The 17,894-nt window shown below is 38.6% G+C and overlaps 2 protein-coding genes across 4 annotated transcripts in view; both read left to right on the top strand.

Annotated features, from left to right (window-relative positions):
* The first annotated feature begins 415 nt into the window (after positions 1 to 415).
* On the top strand, positions 416 to 6,480 carry nucb1 (nucleobindin 1). Its single transcript, XM_056244199.1, has 13 exons — positions 416 to 434; positions 747 to 870; positions 968 to 1,075; positions 2,048 to 2,180; positions 2,289 to 2,392; positions 3,400 to 3,585; positions 3,714 to 3,804; positions 3,884 to 3,942; positions 4,205 to 4,297; positions 4,901 to 4,990; positions 5,098 to 5,271; positions 5,528 to 5,654; positions 5,771 to 6,480. Exons 2-13 carry the CDS (start codon positions 757 to 759, stop codon positions 5,857 to 5,859), a joined length of 1,368 nt encoding a protein of 455 aa, XP_056100174.1. The 5' UTR covers positions 416 to 434; positions 747 to 756; the 3' UTR covers positions 5,860 to 6,480.
* A 6,052-nt stretch (positions 6,481 to 12,532) lies between these two features.
* The window catches only part of ppfia3 (PTPRF interacting protein alpha 3), a 42,456-nt gene continuing 37,094 nt past the window's right edge, over positions 12,533 to 17,894 (top strand). For 2 of the 3 annotated variants that reach the window (XM_056244171.1, XM_056244172.1), the window contains exons 1-2: positions 12,535 to 12,720; positions 14,981 to 16,090. In XM_056244171.1, coding sequence (XP_056100146.1) covers positions 15,758 to 16,090 — 333 coding nt within the window. In that variant the 5' untranslated portion in view covers positions 12,535 to 12,720; positions 14,981 to 15,757. Of the gene's footprint in view, positions 12,721 to 14,980; positions 16,091 to 17,894 lie in introns of all 3 variants that reach the window. The other variant, XM_056244174.1, reaches the window with a different exon arrangement.

Here is a 17,894-nt window from a genome sequence, read left to right on the forward strand (position 1 = left end):
TTCTAATTATTAGTGTTATTTTTTTTATTTTTATTTTTTACAAACGTAACAGTTGATTTGTTACGCGATACTTACATTACATGGATGTAATAATTTTCCGAAAGATTTGAATTGGCCTTTTTGGTAACCTGGCTTAATGGAATTATAGAAAAATGTATTACATTTATCATTTTAATAACAAACGGTGTTACTATACAAACAGGTACGGCGAATTCATGTTCGCACCTTTATTAGTCAATGGTTTGCCCATAGACAGTAGGATTTGCCTGTGGTTTGCACCAGGGTTGCACCTTTGCACGCAAGAAGCGTCGCGTTTGGATTGCGTCATAATCCATAGCCGCAGTTTTTTTACGCAGCAGTGCTGAGTATTTTGTTGGCGTCATCATAGCATAGGTTCACTCACCGTCACCGCTGAAACAAGATCTGACCCTGTGGTAAGATAACTCGCTGTTTATTTGATATAGACTATATAGGACCAACCGACAGTACAGACAGCTGTAGATGTCCGTGGCTGTTTTTTCAGAAGTTGCATCTGTTGTCAAACGTATTCAGTGTGTTTTCGATAACTACCATACAGACTTCCTTTATTTTGGCTATTCTCTCTGGTCATGATCGACGTGTACTTAAACGTACGCTTAAAGGGACAGTTCTCGCAACAAAAATATAAGCTAACGATTCTTCAGTGTCGAGGTGTTTAGGGTGAAAGTGAAGGCTGCCTAATAAAGGTACATCTGTGCATTTTCAAGATATCCAAGGATGACAGGCGGGTTTAAAGGGTTGATTCTTCTGTCTCTCTGTCTGGTGGTGTGGACAGTGCCAATAGATCGCAAACAAGACCCCCCTCAGGAGGAAAAACCAGAAGAGAATGCGGTAAGACTGGTCTCAGATCCAGAGCATGTCATGTGCGTTTATCATTTAGTTCAGTATTTACATGCACTCTTGTTTATGCTGTATGTGTATTTTTCAGGACACTGGTCTTTACTATGACCGTTACCTCAGAGAGGTAATCGAGGTGTTGGAAACAGACCCTCACTTTAGAGAAAAACTCCAGACGGCCAACACAGAAGACATCAAGGTAAACCACACTCTCTGTAGAGCACAACAGTAAAAAGCCCATTCATCTTCTCCATAGAGTTATAAATATCATTCAAGATAGATTTACCATGAGCACAGAGATTTAGGCAATAGCATATGTTTCTGTAGAAGTAAAGTTCAATCTAGTTGGACACTGTACTCTCACAACCAACTTCTGTTGGTTAATATTTTCTATATATTTTATTTTAGCTTAATAGCTTAAACCTATATTGTATTTTATATTTATAATGTATTTATACTTTTATTATACGAGTTTAAATGGACAGTTCAGCCAAAAATTATTTACTTGATTTTTTAAAATAAAATTAATGAGTGTATGAATGGGTGAATGTGAGGCAAAATGTAAAGCGCTTTGGTGGCCATTGGGTCTGTGAAAGCGCTATATAAATGCAGTCCATTTACCATTACCATTTTACTTGCCCTCAAATTGTTCCAATCCTGTATGATTGGATAAGAAGATATTTTGAAAAATGTCAGTAACCAAACATTGACTTTTTTCATACAATGGAAATCAATGAGGACCATCAACTGTCTGGTTACCCACATTCTTCAAAATATATTCTTATGTGTTCAGCAGAAGAAAGAAATTCATACAGGTTTGAACAACTTGAGGGCGAGTAAATGATGACAGAATTTACATTTTTGGGTGAACTATCCCTTAAAGTCAGTCATTTAAATTTTTTTATGCAATTTGAAATGTGTAGGTCGTCATTACCTCATCAATAGTACACAGTCTTGTAACTTGTATTTTCTTAGATTTTCATACTTTTTTTACTTGCTACAAATTTAAGTTTGTGATGATGTGATTCATCTCAGCACTGAAAGATCCCTCTGGAAAAAATAAATAGGGAATATATACCAATGTAGCTGAAAATGTGTTGCGCTTTGTGCTTTGAAGTTTTATAATTTCATCTGTAGTTCAAGTCTTTAATGGAAAGATACTGTCTTTTAGAACGGACGCCTCAGTAAGGAGTTGGATTTGGTGGGCCATCATGTGAGGACTCGACTGGATGAGCTGAAGAGGCAAGAGGTCTCGCGTCTCAGGATGTTGCTGAAGGCAAAATTGGACAGCACCAATGTGCAGAGTATGTTTATGTATTACTCAAGTGATACTGATAAGCAAGAAAATCTGTTGATTCTGTTGATGTGACTCCCACGCTTATGTACACAGAAATATTTTATTGTGATTGCAGGTGTTCAGATGGATCACGCCTCTTTGTTGAAACAGTTTGAACATCTGGATCCTCATAATCAGAACACATTTGAGGCCAAAGACCTGGAGCTGCTTATCGCCACAGTAATGCCCATTACTTAACGCCATAATGTGAAACTACAAAAGAACATTATGCTACAGTTGCACAGATAACAGACCCATTTGCCTCAAATTAATATTCCACAGTAAATTAGTAAAATCCTTACAAATTACATAAACTAAAACAAAAATAAAATACCTAGCAATAAAATAAAATTAGAACAGAATAATACATAACAATTTAATTTAAACACAAATACCGTATTATTGTTCCAAATATAAGATGACCCTGATTATAAGACCTCTTAAACTTCTCTAAAATATGCTTCTTCAGTGAGCATCTGTAATAAAACACTCACAGTACATTCATTTTGGTAACTATGTGAACTGAGTTCATGCAGAAATACAATGTTATAGTGATCATCAGTGATCCGAGAGCACACATACACGGTTTGTTTGCGCATCAATAATAATGGGCTTGTGTATGCCTAATGTACGACTCCTGTGTCACTGTAATCTTCTTTACCTTCATTACAACCGTCATCTATCAAAACTTTTTTAGTGACACTGGTTTTCTATGTCCAACTGAAAGATGTATCCTACATGAAGCTGTTTTGAGCTGCTGTTCAGTCTGTGTTTCACACAGCGAGATGGGAAACTGCTTGGGCTGCTCCAAAACAAACACAATACTTATGAGATGTGGTGCTTTGTTTAAATTTTTTTTTTATTAATTTAATTTATCTTTTTTATTTAACTTATTAAGATTTAAATTAATTGATTATAGTATAATTGTAAGTTATCTCGCGGCCCCCAGTGGGGATCACTGAGGCGCCCTAGTGGGCCACGGCCCACAGTTTGAAAACCACTGGTCTAGAATAGAAGACAAACCTGTTTTTTCAGATTTATTAATAAAAAAAACCCCATCGTCTTATATTTGGAACAATACGGTAATAACCCCCCCCCCCCCCCCCATATAAAAACCTAAAATGGAGGGGGAGCTCAGCTTCACTGTCTATGGAATCATACGCATTTGTTTTGTGCTTATTTGTCAGGCCACTAAAGATCTTGAGAATTACGATGCAGAGCGCCATGAGGAGTTTAAGCGGTATGAGATGCTGAAAGAACATGAGAGGAGGGAGTACCTGAAGAGTTTGGACCAGGAGAAGAGGGAGAAGGAGGAGAAGCGAATCGAAGACCTGAAAGAAAAGCACCGGAAACATCCGAAAGTTAACGCTCCGGTAAGAGGGATGAAGAATGGGAGATGTATGGATAGATAGACTGAGAAGAGTTGGATCTGTTTCTGCTGACTTCACATATGCTATTAGTAAAGCTTTCTTCTTTTATTCTTTTCTCACCATCCATTCAGGGTAGCGTGGATCAGTTACGGGAGGTCTGGGAAGAGACAGATGGGCTGGATCCACAGGAGTTCAATCCCAAGACTTTCTTTAAGCTCCACGGTTAGTCTTTTTGTCCTCAGTTAGACCATAAGCAGCCGTTTTGCAGGCAAAATTAATTGAATCGCTTTTTCTCTCCTAGATTCAAATGGCGACGGTGTGTTGGATGAGCAAGAGCTGGAGGCCCTCTTCACAAAAGAGGTAATGTTTAACATTTGAGGTTGGTGAGTCATGACAGTCTGTTATTGACAGTGTCAGAAGCCTCTTTTATGCTGCAATCGAGTCAGCGGGTAAGGCTCTAGTGGCTGTCCTGAGTAAAACATCCTCAGCATGGGAATCCATGATGACATTTTTTTGATAAAGCCGTAAAAGCATAACAAGCTAATATCAATCATTGAAAAAGTGCAAGTGGCTATTATGTCTTCAATGTGTTCATCTTTTCTTTTCTTTTTTGCTGTCTTAGCTGGAGAAAGTGTATGATCCCAAGAATGAAGAGGATGACATGATGGAGATGGAGGAGGAAAGGCTGAGGATGCGAGAACATGTCATGCAAAACGTAAAATATTTACTTTCTTTCTCAATCACTCTTGTTGAATGTGTTTGCATGTACAACAAAACACTGAAAACTACCAAATTCAGCCATAAAAGCCTTAACGCTATGTAAACTTATTTGGAAATTTGATACATTTCTTTGATTTTGTTGTTTAAAATGTAAACACTGAATAAGCCGCCAAAATGTCAGTGCAAAATTGATCATCTGCAAAAATGTGTACCTGCTGATTGTGTTTAAACTACAACTTATCTGATAAAAGAAACACTGTTCAGAATTGCTTTATAGGTTGACAGTTTAAGTGTAACTTTAAAGAGACTGGTGTAATAGTATGTATGTAAATGCACTCATTCTCTGTCTTTGCCTTTATCGGCCATTCTCAGACTCTCCTTCAGCTTTTTAACACTTTCCCAATGTGTGGAGCAGCAGTGACTCCATCTGTTCTGTTCCTTCAGGGTGCATGAGATGAAGAAATAGTCATTCTTTTATCTGGCTTAAAATACTCACTGCCCTAATGTCTTATTTTTTAATTAGTTTCTTCAGTTGTCTTAAATACCTGACTATAACTGCTGAAATAGGCTTTTTCTCTCTCGCTTCCTCACACTGCAGGTAGATATCAATCATGATAGGCTGGTCAGCCTGGAAGAGTTCCTCAAATCTACAGAGAAGAAAGAGTTTAATGACCAAAAGGAATGGGAGGTTAGAGCCAAATTTAGATGCATGTCTGGATTTATTATACTGTTTTTACATGGCAGTGTTTTGTGCTAACTCATTATCTTTCTACACTCTTTGTGACTCAATTTAAGACACTGGATGATACAAAGCCAGTGTACACGGAAGAGGAGCTGCAGCGCTTTGAGGTAGAACTTCGGGATAAGGAGGTGGAGCTTGGCAGAAGGGCAGAGAAATTACAACAGGAGCAGGAACTTCTCAAAGAGAGAAGCAAAGCTCTAGAAGCACAGAAACGAGAATATCAGCAGGTAGGTAGTTTTATATGTAATTTAAGTTCATATTGTCTTGGTTTTTGTATGCGTTTGTGTAAAAAAAAACAATAAAAAAATCACATGTTGTAAGTGTTAGCACAAAAAAAAACCTTACTGCAGTTGACCATACCATGTACATTTTTTAAAAATGGATTTTAATACGTTTACCAACATCTGTACTGCATATTATTGTATTTTTTGGCATATTTTTTTGGATGCCAGAGAGCTGATAGCTTGTTTTACTTCTAATCAGGCAGTAATGGAGATGTCACAAAAACAAAAGGAGCAACAGGCAGTGAATAGACAGCCTCCCTCAGGTCCTAATGGAGAGCTCCAGTTTCAAAAAGAGATCCAGAAACTAGCAAATGAAGACAGTCAAGGTGAGAAGAATGAAATTAATAGTCCATGATTCAGCCTTTGGTTATAAAACTGATTATATTAACCCTTTCAGGGTAAATGTTTCATCACAGTAAACATGACCTGTTTTGTCTTTTAGTGGTGAAAGTCCCAGTCGATCAGAATGGAGATGTTAAGAATAACCTGCCAGCTGAGCCACCACAGAATCTGCCTCAGCATACCTCCTAACACACACACACACACCCGTAACTGATTTGAACTTATATAGAACTTGCCTTTTAATTGTACATTGCACATAGACATACAAACCTACTGGCTTATCCTAATCTGAAACTCGCCATAACATAACCAGACCAGACCAACACATATGAACAGTATACACTCCTCAAATACATACTAATGGTGTTTTCTGTTTCACCCTCAACCAAATATGCTCAATTCCCTAATACACTGGCATCATAGAGCATTCGCATGTTCTCTTCTAAAGAATGCCATATTCATATTGGATGTGTGGTTTAGTTTGATGGTAGTCAGGGTTTTTTCCCCCTTAAATATTGTTATGGTTGCCCTGGTTTCGAAGTTTACGGCCTTGTTTGCTTTTGGTATCTTTCTAGACTCTTTAGAAAAAATGTGTTTTTTTTCTGTGGTTCACATTATGTCAGTAAAACAAGGCTTTCTGATATTATGGTTTCTTACAGACTGAGAAGAGTGCAGACCTGTTAACCAAACATATTAAGAGACTGCAATGTGCAATGAATCTGCATTTTTGTTAATGTAATATAAAAAAATCACAATTATTTTATGACAGTGTTTTATTTCTTTCATTTAATAAAGAATATTTAAAAAATATGCTACTGTTGTCAGATTTTAAATCCTGCAATCTATTGCAAAGAAAATGTGGTTTTCTTAAAGGGATAGTTTCAAAATGGTTTGGATTGGTGAGTAAATGACAGAATTGTAATTTTTTGGGGTAAACTAACTCTTAAACGCAACAGATACTTCGAGATTGTAGTGTTGTGCTTTCCTTTATATCATGTTTAGATCACTGTGATCTGCAACAAATACCATCAAAAGCATCCATAGGATGACTCGACCCACATGTTTCTAAACTGAAACTGTCCAAATGTCAGTTTCAGCTGTTCTGCATTTCTCCTCCAGTAAATCAGTTTGCGCCTTTCTTGTTGTGACATCGGCATTGTTCTGAAGTATTCACTGATCTGCGTTGAATGTCGTTTGCTCGCACTCCTTGCCACATGGCATACTTGCTGTAAATTCCATTCCAATTCTGTCACTCTCTCTCTAACCCCAGTGACCTCGTTGCTCCGCCTCTTCTGCTGCAGATGTCACCTTTCAGTTACACTCACTAGTGATGCTACATATGTGTAAATGTCCTTCCACTCAAACATCACTACGGCGCTCTGAAACTTAAGTGCTGTCCACATATTTAAACTGTTCTCTTGTTTACTTGAGGGTTTTTGCGCCAAGAGATTTAAAAAAAAAAAAGATAGGTCACCCAAAAATGAACATTTCCTCATTTATTCTCTGTCATGTTGTTCCAGACCTGAAAGACTTACTTTCTGTGAAACATAAAAGATGACACGGTCACTTTTTTTTTAATAAGGTTCCATTTGTTAACATTAGGTAGGTTAACTACGTAAATTAACATGAGCTAACAATAAAAAAGAAATACTTCTAAATCATTTATTATTCTTAGTTGATGTTAATTTGATACTTTGTTAAAATCAAAAGTTACATTTGTTAATATTTAATAGAACTGAGCTGTCACTAATAATTTTAACCTCACAATAAAGTCCCATTAGTTAACGTTAATTAATGCATTTACTTACATTAAGAATGAACAATACATTTGTTTTAGTATTAATCTTACAAAAGATTAATACTAAAACAAATGTATTGTTCATTCTTAATGTAAGTAAATGCATTAATTAACGTTAACTAATGGGACTTTATTGTGAGGTTTTACTAAAAATAATTTGAAAATGTTTTTTTCTTCTTCATAAAATAAAAATCAATGGGCTTTATATGGATAGAAACATTCTAGAAAAGTATTATTCTGTGATCCGCAGGAGAATTTAACTCATACAGGTTTGGAATAAGTAAAGCAAGTAAATTATGCTCTTAAAGTCGACATGAAATTGTGTTAGGAATTGTGTTTTTCCATTGAAATACCATGCACTGATGAATCTAGCGAGATTATTGTTGTTATTGTTTACTAAAACTGTTAAAACTATTACCAATCGCTTTTGTTAATTGAAGCAAAAGCATCATAAAAAATAAAGTTAATGTACTAAAATGACTAAGATAAAAGGTAGCCTAACTCAAAATAATAAATAGGCCTACTATAATAAATAATACTATAATAACACAGGGAGATTAATCAAAAATAAGACTATGTGCGTTTAGAAAGTAAACGGAGTAGATTATGATTAGATTTTTTCTTTGGTTTGATGTCATTTCGCAAGGACAGGGAACTCTGTGTAACCAGCAAACAGAGGAAGGAATTATTTGTTGAATGCTGTAGCCTGTAAAAGACAAGAGGAATGAAATAAGGAGCCAAGAAAGATGACTCAAAGACTGTGGGAAGAGAGTCTGATGAAACGAGTACTTGCTTTGGATAGTGTGAAAGAGGGCTTCTGTTCGAGTCATTTTCATCACTGAGTGGGCTGACTGCTGCTGAATCATCCACTTTTCACAATGCCCCTCTTTTTTTCTTTTTTCTTTTTAAAAATAATATCAACCCTTATGAAGTCAGCAGGTATTTTACAGAAGTCTCGGAAGTATTGACAGTCTGGTTTCCACATATGCTGTTTCTCGCATTTGCATATGTTAGGGGCACATAGGCCTACTCTCAACTTTTTTTCTACTCTCAACATCTATATCTGCGGAAAAACCGGTAACGTAGTTTTTTTTTTGACAGGTTTCTTAAAGGATTAGTCCACTCAAAATAAATAAATAAAAATAATTCTCTCCTAATTCACTCACCCTTAGATCGTTTTTAATCGCTATACTATGAAAGTGAATGGTGTATGAGGCTGGCGTTTTGTGAAAAAGAATGGCAGCCATACAGGTCTGGAACAAAAACAGTGAGTAGGCTAAATGATGACATACTTTTTATTTTTAGGTGAACTGTCCCTTTAAAACTGTCCCTTTAAAACAAAATTCTTGTGTTTTAGTTTTTAGCAGAAACAGATCCGAGACATATGCGGTCCTTCTGTAGGAAAAAGGCCACTAGAATGGCACAACAGCTGATTTCTTATTGGACAACCAGGTATTTGATACTCTCTCTTGACGTTCTCTCATTCACATTTCCTACCCTTGATCTTTCTCTCTCCCTGTCTTTTCTCAGCCTGTGAGGTTTGAGTGATGATAAGAGACAACTAAGCATTTAACACAGAGCACTATTATTCAACACTACAGCACCTCTTGTGTTTGTATCTGGGCCATATTGCAATAGCCTTGATGGACAGAAGAGGGAGCTATGAGCTAATAAAACTTCCCACTGCACTTCTAGACGTGTGCCAAACATAGTGTCATCTCCTATATTATGATATCCACATATGAGCCATTTCTTCTGCTTCTGCACCATTATGCAGTATCTATTGTTCTCTGTGCTGTATGGTCAGGCAAATGCAGACAACGGATTGCAGTGTGAGCGTGAAACATTGGTCGATATACTTCTGATAATGCTCAGGTGTTTTTTGGGTCATCACTTTGCTATTGACAGAAGCAAACTGTCCTGCACTTCAGGCCACCAACACACACACCAACACACACACACACACACACACACACACACACACACACACACACACACACACACACACACACACACACACACACACACACACACACACACACACACACACACACACACACACACACAGACACATGCACACGCACACACAGAATATAAATGTGCTGAGTTCACAGGGACAGACAACAGTCTCCCTCTGCGATTTTTATCTGGTCATCTGCAGGACATGGAGACAAGAGTAGGCTATAGTACGGCAACATTTTTATAGGAAGTTTAAATGTAAAAAAAAAAAGCACGTTGATTGTATGAATCTGTGTTTGGGTCCTGGAGCAGCACATAAATCACTCATAAAAATAAAGGTCCAAAAGAGGGTTTTTGCAACGGTGCCACAGAAGCATTTTGGGTCCCCAAATTATCTTTCAGTCAACAGTTCTTAAAAGAACCATTTTTTTCTTGGTGTGAAGAACATTTTAATCATCTAAGAAACTTTTTCCACTATAACCTTTTGTGGAATTGAAAGGTTCCATATAAAGGTTCTTCAAGGAACCATGACAATAAAGAACCTTTATATTTAAGAGTGTGTAAGTTGCAACAAACATCTTAAAGGGATAGTTTACCCCCAAAAATAAAATTCTGTCATCATTTCCATGTTCCATGGAATATAAAAGATGTTGTGAGAAATGTATCTGGGGTTTCTTCTCCATTTGATGGAAATCAACGGTAAGTAACCATAACTGTTTGGTTGCCAACTTTCTTCAAAATCTGCTTTTGTGTTCTGCAGAAGAAAATGAAGTTATACAAGTTCGGAACAACAGAATGGTGAGTAAATGATTAATGCCCATTTTTGGGTGAACTTATCCTTTAAATAAAAGTAAACAAAACCCTCAGTTATAATTGTAATGGTAGTATCGCTCAAGGTTTTCTTCTTATCTAAGGCTTTTTTGTGACCTGCTGCTCATCCTGAACTTTTCCTGAACCCGTGAGGACTAGGGTTGGTTATATCCCAGTGTTCCTCAACAGTGTCCTCTCCTTTTCTCCTTTCCTAAGCGCTCACTGGCCTGGAAAGCTCTGATGCTGCAGCTCCAAAAGATACTCTGATAAACACCATGTTGCCTCTGTTGCCATGGTGACTGGCTGTGCATGGGTAGAGATGCTAGTACTACAAGCTATGCACGTTACAGATACATTGTAATGCATTAGAGTAGTGTGTTATGTTTAAGACTCACGTGCATTTTGGCACCTTGTTATATTTGGGGGTGTTGTGTAAAATTGTCTTATGATTTGTGGTTCTCAAAGTGAGAAGTGGAAAAACTGCTTAGAAAATATCACGTGAGGTCGTTTTATTTCGACTAAAGCTGACATCCACCACATTGTTCTCGTGCAGTACTTGCTCCAGCTGCAAGTTGTACCACAGCACAGCTGTGTCTTTAAATCCTCTCCTTGTGCACAACGATGACATCATCCTCTGAAAATACATTACGTCATCCCTTTCGGGACTCTTCTCATAGCTCCACCCTATTCTACCCTTGTTTTATTAGCGTTGATCAAAGCAGAAGCCCTCCTCAACGTTTGTTTTATTGGTGGAGATGTCACCGGTGTCTATTTTATATTGGCTTATTGCATTCATGCCTGTGTCCTCCACCACTGAAAGTTGATTCTCGGCGCAAGACGTGTCGCGGGCAGTTTAAAGGCAATTCTGACTTGTAAAAAGCATTTACATGACCGTAGAACGCGTAATTACAACTTTAGACTCGGAATATTCTGAGAGCTGCGGTTTGTATCACGTGACCGCTGTACCACGCGACCACGCAGATTAATTTTGGAGAAACGTATAAAACCTCATCAGAGGACGCGAGCAGCTCCAAGTAGGCTAGCGTCACTTGAATTGTCATCTCTTACTACGGATAGCTTTTTATTAAGATCATTTCAGGGCTGGTTTTAAAAAATAGGCTATGTGATAGATGGGCTATATACATCACAAATTATTTGCTTTTTTTATGAGAAAGGTTGTGGGGTGTCTCTGACAGTCTGAGGCAGCCAAGGAACTTTCCCAAATTCTGTCAAAGTAAGATTATGGGTGTTACAAACAGGCTTCTATTTTACTATATAAAATATTAATGTTTTAACTGTAACAGCGTTTAAACCAAGTTAACTTAAATTAAGGTGCGCTAAATATGACCAGACGTTACGTTTGTCTGAGGAGGAAACCATAGCAACAGTAGGCAACTCAGCTCGTGCGCTTTTTGGGGAAAATAACAAAACTTCAGATTTAAATATCTCAAATGTAGGCCTAATCACAAGTCTGTAAGGTAGTTAACGGTTAGCGAGTAGTGCTATAGTATAAGAACCAGAAGAAGCCCATTTCGTTTGTGCGAAAAAAAAATGCCTACTTTCTTTAAAACTTCTACCTCCTAAAAAGTTTTAAATATAAAAGCTACTTTAGTTTTATCAGGCGTTCAGTTCTTAAGTATTCAAATATAGTTCCAAATAGATAAAACAAATAGAGGAGTTATTTTTAATGTAAAAACTGCTTCATAGAGTGATTCGTGTTGTTGGAAAATATTTAGGGCAGACAAGTGGACTGACGGATTTCGAAAAGGATTAGCCTATGCAAACTATTATTTTACTCAAAACACAATTATAACCGTATTAAACCCAATAAAAACCCCACTTGAGTGACGATGCAATGAGAATCTGAAAAATTAGGTGATAATTGCTAACAAGTGCGGATGGCTTGAGAGGCGCAATACCGAAAGTGACCGGTAGAGGGAGTGGATGTGGTGAGTGGACAGACTGCTCAAGTTCTCAGTGGTACCCTGAGCTGACCATTTGGACCTTTCGCCCATGAATACTCAAGCACTGCTCTTAAAATAACACGTTTATCTTCTTATGTGAGGTGGCGGATCGTGTATTTCACAGACATGATATCACACAGTTGGAGTAGCCCTAGCAACAAGCTCGTGTCTGTGATTACTGTGGTGGTGAAGCAGGCGCGAGTGTTTCTTTAAGAGCCAGCACCTTTACATCGAGAGGGAGGGGGTGAGAGAGAGAGAGAGAGAGAGAGAGAGAGAGAGAGAGAGAGAGAGAGAGAGAGAGAGAGAGAGAGAGAGAGAGAGAGAGAGAGAGAGAGACTGTGGTTAGGTGTAACGTTTGCTTGCTCGGTGCCGTCGTTACATGTGTGAGGAAGAGGGAAGGGGGGAGGCTGATAACTGGGCAAATTCGGCACCCGAAAGCGCTGCGCTCCGATGGGGTCGACGGGTATGAAATGAAGATGATGATGTCTGTCTAGCGTTTACTCTTCGACGATGACAACGGTGAGCGGTGCATGTCAGCATCGCATGTATTTTCTTATTTATGCATGTTTGTGTGTGTGTGATATCGCCCAGCTGTGGAGATGAAGAGGGGGATGGAGGACTTGGGAGGAGGGGGCGAGGCGAAAGGATGGACGGAAGAGAATAAAATAGCAACATCTGAAGAAATGACACGATGCGTTATTCATAAGACTAGTTAAAATGTAATCATTTCATTTCGACACTGCATGTCCAGTCGCGTATCTGCAGAAGAGAGACGGCATATATATATATATATATATATATATATATATATATATATATATATATATATATATATATATATATATCTTGGTGGAGCGAACGGCAGAGGAATACGTCAACACATACATTCAGCCTTTTACACTATGAAACTGAGCGTCGTTTGGGCGAAACGGAGCGGTGCTTATTTTTGATCATTCTCTTCATGTTAGTACGGAATAAACAAGATCAGCAGCTTCCAATCACGCACTGGTTCCCTTAAAACGACACCCGTTTCTTCCTTCCTGCGTTTCGACAACGTCCATGGACACACAAAAAGCGCTGCCCGGCTACATGATCGTTACACATCATGAATTTCATTTCCGTATATCATGCGCAACCATTAGCCTGATGACTAATAGGATCTACAAAGCCTATCTAGAGAAGCAGATATACCAAAGGGGCGAACGGAAAATAAAAGCGGTGAGATGTGGTATTAAGAAACGGCTGCTGTCTATATTGAAGGGAATCTGAAATAGGTGTGTGTCGGAGGAAGAGAGAGGGAGGGAAGCAGAGAGACGGATGGACCGACAGACAGAGAGACAAAACAAATGGAATTGGGTGTTGATTTGAATGTTCTGCATGACAGTCGCGGAAACGAGGCTGATACATTGTCTTCATTCGCCTCGACGTCGTTAACATTCAAGACAGGGAGTATTTAGCACGATTTGTGGCCTGTGCGAGGAATCACTGCTCTGTTGATTCTTCCAAATTCCTGTGTCCACATTCACTGTAACAGGACGCTCTTTCATGCTATTCCCATATTTCTGTAATGGGGAAACCCGATGGTTACAATGTTATTTTTAGTTTGATGCTCCCCAATGTGTCTGCCACCATCTAGTGCTGACTCCTGTGTCGAAGAACCGAGTGATTTCAATCCATGTCTCTCACTCAGCGCGTTTACATGCACAAGAATATTCTGATGTTAAACAGAATTTGGTCATATTGTGATGAGTATAAGGGTCATGCGACCACTGCCATAGCCAGAATAAGCCAGTATTTTGGTTTCTAGAAATCTGAATTAGATGGTATGTTTGTGTAGGCTATTAATACGATTTTTGTGTTATATTCAGAATATCCACCTTTACCGAACATAATTTTTTATGTGCTTATGTCCAAGCAAAGGTAATTCGTGGGGATATTAGAAATAAACAGCTAAAAAATGCTGAGACACTGGAGACTATTTCTGTTCTTACGAAGATTTTATGAAATTAAAAGCAACATCATGGCCTATATTTGTAAGAGTCTCATGACCTACATGTTGCAATTCATAGCTTGTGTGTTATTGTTAGGGATATGAATGATATTTTAAATTACTAAAATGTATGATGGATTATAAATGGCACAAGCGAACAAAAAAAGTGCATATCTTGTTTATTTCACCCATATGCTGATTACATATAAAAATGAGTAATATGTCAAAAGCTCTGGCACATATGAACCAACAAGATTGGCAGATAACTTTTAAGCATTAGTGTTTTCCATTCAGTGTTTTAATGGTGTCCATAATCACAATATGTTTTAAAGATTTAAATGACAGCTGATAGTAATCCAACAGCACAGATGCTGCCCTTTCCCAGTGTTACCTGACAGCTTGTATTGTAACATTTAATGCATTAAATATCTGCATTGAAAGCATGTTTTATCAGTAATTGCAAGAGTAAGATATCCTTAAAGTTTTCTATCACCTCTTGCTGTCAGAAGACTTGTTATTTTCTCCCTATTTACTGTCTTGTTTTTTCCTTTTTTTGCTATGGTATCCCTGGAGTTTATCAATAAAAACACTATTGCAAAATACCAAAAGTCATTTGGGACACTTACTGCTTTGAAAATGAAACATCAACCCATCAGATTTACTTTCTAAGTCTGCTTTACTGAGAGATTGAGAATTCCCTGGATGTGATCTATAACGCTTGATTTCTTCATGACTTGCCCAGCTTTGACCATTTGTGCTAATGTCACTCTCCTTTATTTCCCTCTTCAGCTCTCCTTTACTTGAAGTTCGAACCCATTGGGTAGAAGACTCTCCTCCATGCCCACCCTTCCTTTCACCCAATCCAGTCCCTGCGACCCAGCGACTTTCCCCTCCAACTTTCTCCTGCCACTTTTGTTCCACCTGAGACCACACCCTGCTGCTCAACCCAATCACACCCAAGCCAAGGATTTTGAACAGCACATACTAAGAGCCAATCAGGAGCCTTGAAGCCATTCAGGAAATAGCAACACAACTCATGAATCTACCTGAGTACTGAGGAAAAATAAAGGAAAAGACAGTGGATAATAAGCTCAAAAAGAAGACCTCTCAGATAAACTGGCAGTACTGGTCCACCCTTGAAGAAGAGCACAGCAATTAGGATATTCCACCAAGAAAGCTTGAATAGAGGGTGAAAACAAACAGACATTAACTGAGGGACAAGATATAGAGGAAAAGTAAGAGAGAACAACTGTACGCATAATATATATATCTGCAATACTCCACACAACACACATTCCCACACACATTACATGGACTGTTACGGCACACATTCTTACCACAGTCCTCACGTTACTCCATCCTAGACATCCGCATATGAATGACTAGTTGTTTAACTGTTTGCCGTAGGCTCTCTGGCACGCAAATACTGTCAGATTTGCGGTCCCGCACTGTGATTCTCGCAAATTCCTCTTTGCAAACTTGTAAGGCCAACACATACACACACTCACCTTTAACCTCCCTCACGCTATCAGATAACGAACTCTCACACCTGTTCACGGCCTCAAGATGATGTGTGAGGTGATGCCCACCATCTCGGAGGACGGGCGGGGTGGTGGTGGAGGAGGCCCGTCCTCTCCTGCCGGAGGCGGTGGGGGTATGGGAGGTGGTGCAGGGGGCATGGGTGGTGGCTATGGGGGCCGAGAGGCCCGCGGTGGAGACGAGGGGGGGAGCACTGGAAATCTGGAGTCTCTAATGGTGAACATGCTGACGGAGCGAGAGCGGCTGCTAGAGAGTCTCCGAGAGACCCAGGACAGTCTCGGCACGGCACAGCTACGTCTGCGAGAGCTGGGTCATGAGAAGGACTCGCTACAGAGACAACTCTCCATCGCACTGCCACAGGTATGCTTAGGGGGTTCTGTATGTGTGTTTATTATAAAACCTTATTTTATATTGCATGATAAAGATATGTTATGCACCATGTTAAGATGTTTTAAATGATCATCTTGGCTTTGGAGTAACATGTTTTAAGGTGTTCAGTGCAGGTTGCATGCAAGCTTAATTGACAGCATTTGTTGGACTGGCATCATGTTGATTACCACAAAAACATAATTTTCTTAAAAAACAAAGCAAAATCCTGGGTTACAGTGAGGCACTTAGAATGGAAGCGAACAAGGCCAATCTGTTAACATAAAAAAAAAAAACCTCACTGTTTCAAAAACAATGTGTTGACATGGTTTTAGTCTGAAAAAAATCAATTACAAACCTTTTCTATGTAAAGTTATATCCATTTTTACAATGTTGTTGCCATGACAGCGCACAGCATAAACCCTAAAATGACAATAAAATTATGATTTAAACAGAATTACATTACTGTTCAAATAATACACACGTTTTAACAGACGAATTGATGTACATGCTTTTACAAAATGATAGCCTCACATTTCTGCTTCAAATTCTTCAAAACTGGCCCCATTGTCTTCCATTGTAAATTCATCACCGTGACAGATTTTTTTTAGATTAGGGTCAAAATTGTTTTTTTGTGATAATCAATTAACATTATACCACAAATGCTGTCAATTCAGCATAAAGGGGTAATTCACCACTGACAAGGCTTTTAACAGAACTTGGGTGTCTATGCAGTAGAAATATGAATATATTACTAGAGAAAACAGAAGAAAAGGCCTGTGATGTCCCCTTTTGCCAAAAACTTAAAACACCCATAATGCACTTTTGATTTTGGCACCGCACCTCTTTTGATTCGACTGTCTGTGGACAGACAGGCAAAATGCAGAAGTTCGACCTGTAGTTTTAACAAAAGCCCCAGCATCCGGCAAACTTTTGCAGACAAATAAATGGGGATATCCTGGGTGCAGGGAACATGGAGAAAGAGTATTGAGTAATGCTCATTTGCATACTACTGTCATTGTAACAATACTAGGCTGGTTGAAAATTGGCGAACATATTCTTTAACTTGTATTGAACTTTGGAATATTCCTGTAAAGGGTTAGTTCACCCAAAAATAAAAATTCTGTCATTAATTACTCACCCTCATGTCGTTCCAAACCCTTAAAGGGTTAGTTCGCCCAAAAATGGAAATTATGTCATTAATGACTCACCCTCATGTCGTCACAAGCCCGTAAGACCTCCGTTCATCTTCGGAACACAGTTTAAGATATTTTAGATTTAGTCCGAGAGTTTTCTGTCCCTCCATTGAAAATGTATGTACGGTATACTGCAGTGGCGTAGCAAGTCAGTCCCGGGCCCATATTAAAAAAAAAATGTGTACGGGCCCCCCTAACCCTACTGCCCCCGAAGTACATTGAGATTCATGTTAGACGTTCACTCTAGTGTATCAAGAAAATACCATACCAAACAATACCATAAAAAACACTCTACCCAACAACTTTTCACAACCAGAACGGAACAAAAACAAGTCTAAAACCAACCAAGGCTCAGCCAATGTCAATAATAAACTACTGATCTTGGCACTGCGGCCCAAAATGTAAAAAACATAAAACTACTTACTCATTTAGTTGCATTCTCCGGGGCTTTCTTTCGGCAAATTCATCCACGAGCACGATGTCATTGGTGTTTAATTCATGGCTTTGTGCATTCTCGATGGAAATAATTGCCAGTCCCGATAGTCTGTTTATTAGCTTCAGTATTGAAAATGAGGGCTCCGCTGAAGCAACAGTAGGGATGG

The sequence above is a fragment of the Rhinichthys klamathensis genome, unplaced genomic scaffold (assembly GCF_029890125.1).
Source record: "Rhinichthys klamathensis goyatoka isolate OS25496 unplaced genomic scaffold, OSU_Roscu_1.1 h1tg000937l_1, whole genome shotgun sequence".
NCBI lineage: Eukaryota > Metazoa > Chordata > Actinopteri > Cypriniformes > Leuciscidae > Rhinichthys > Rhinichthys klamathensis.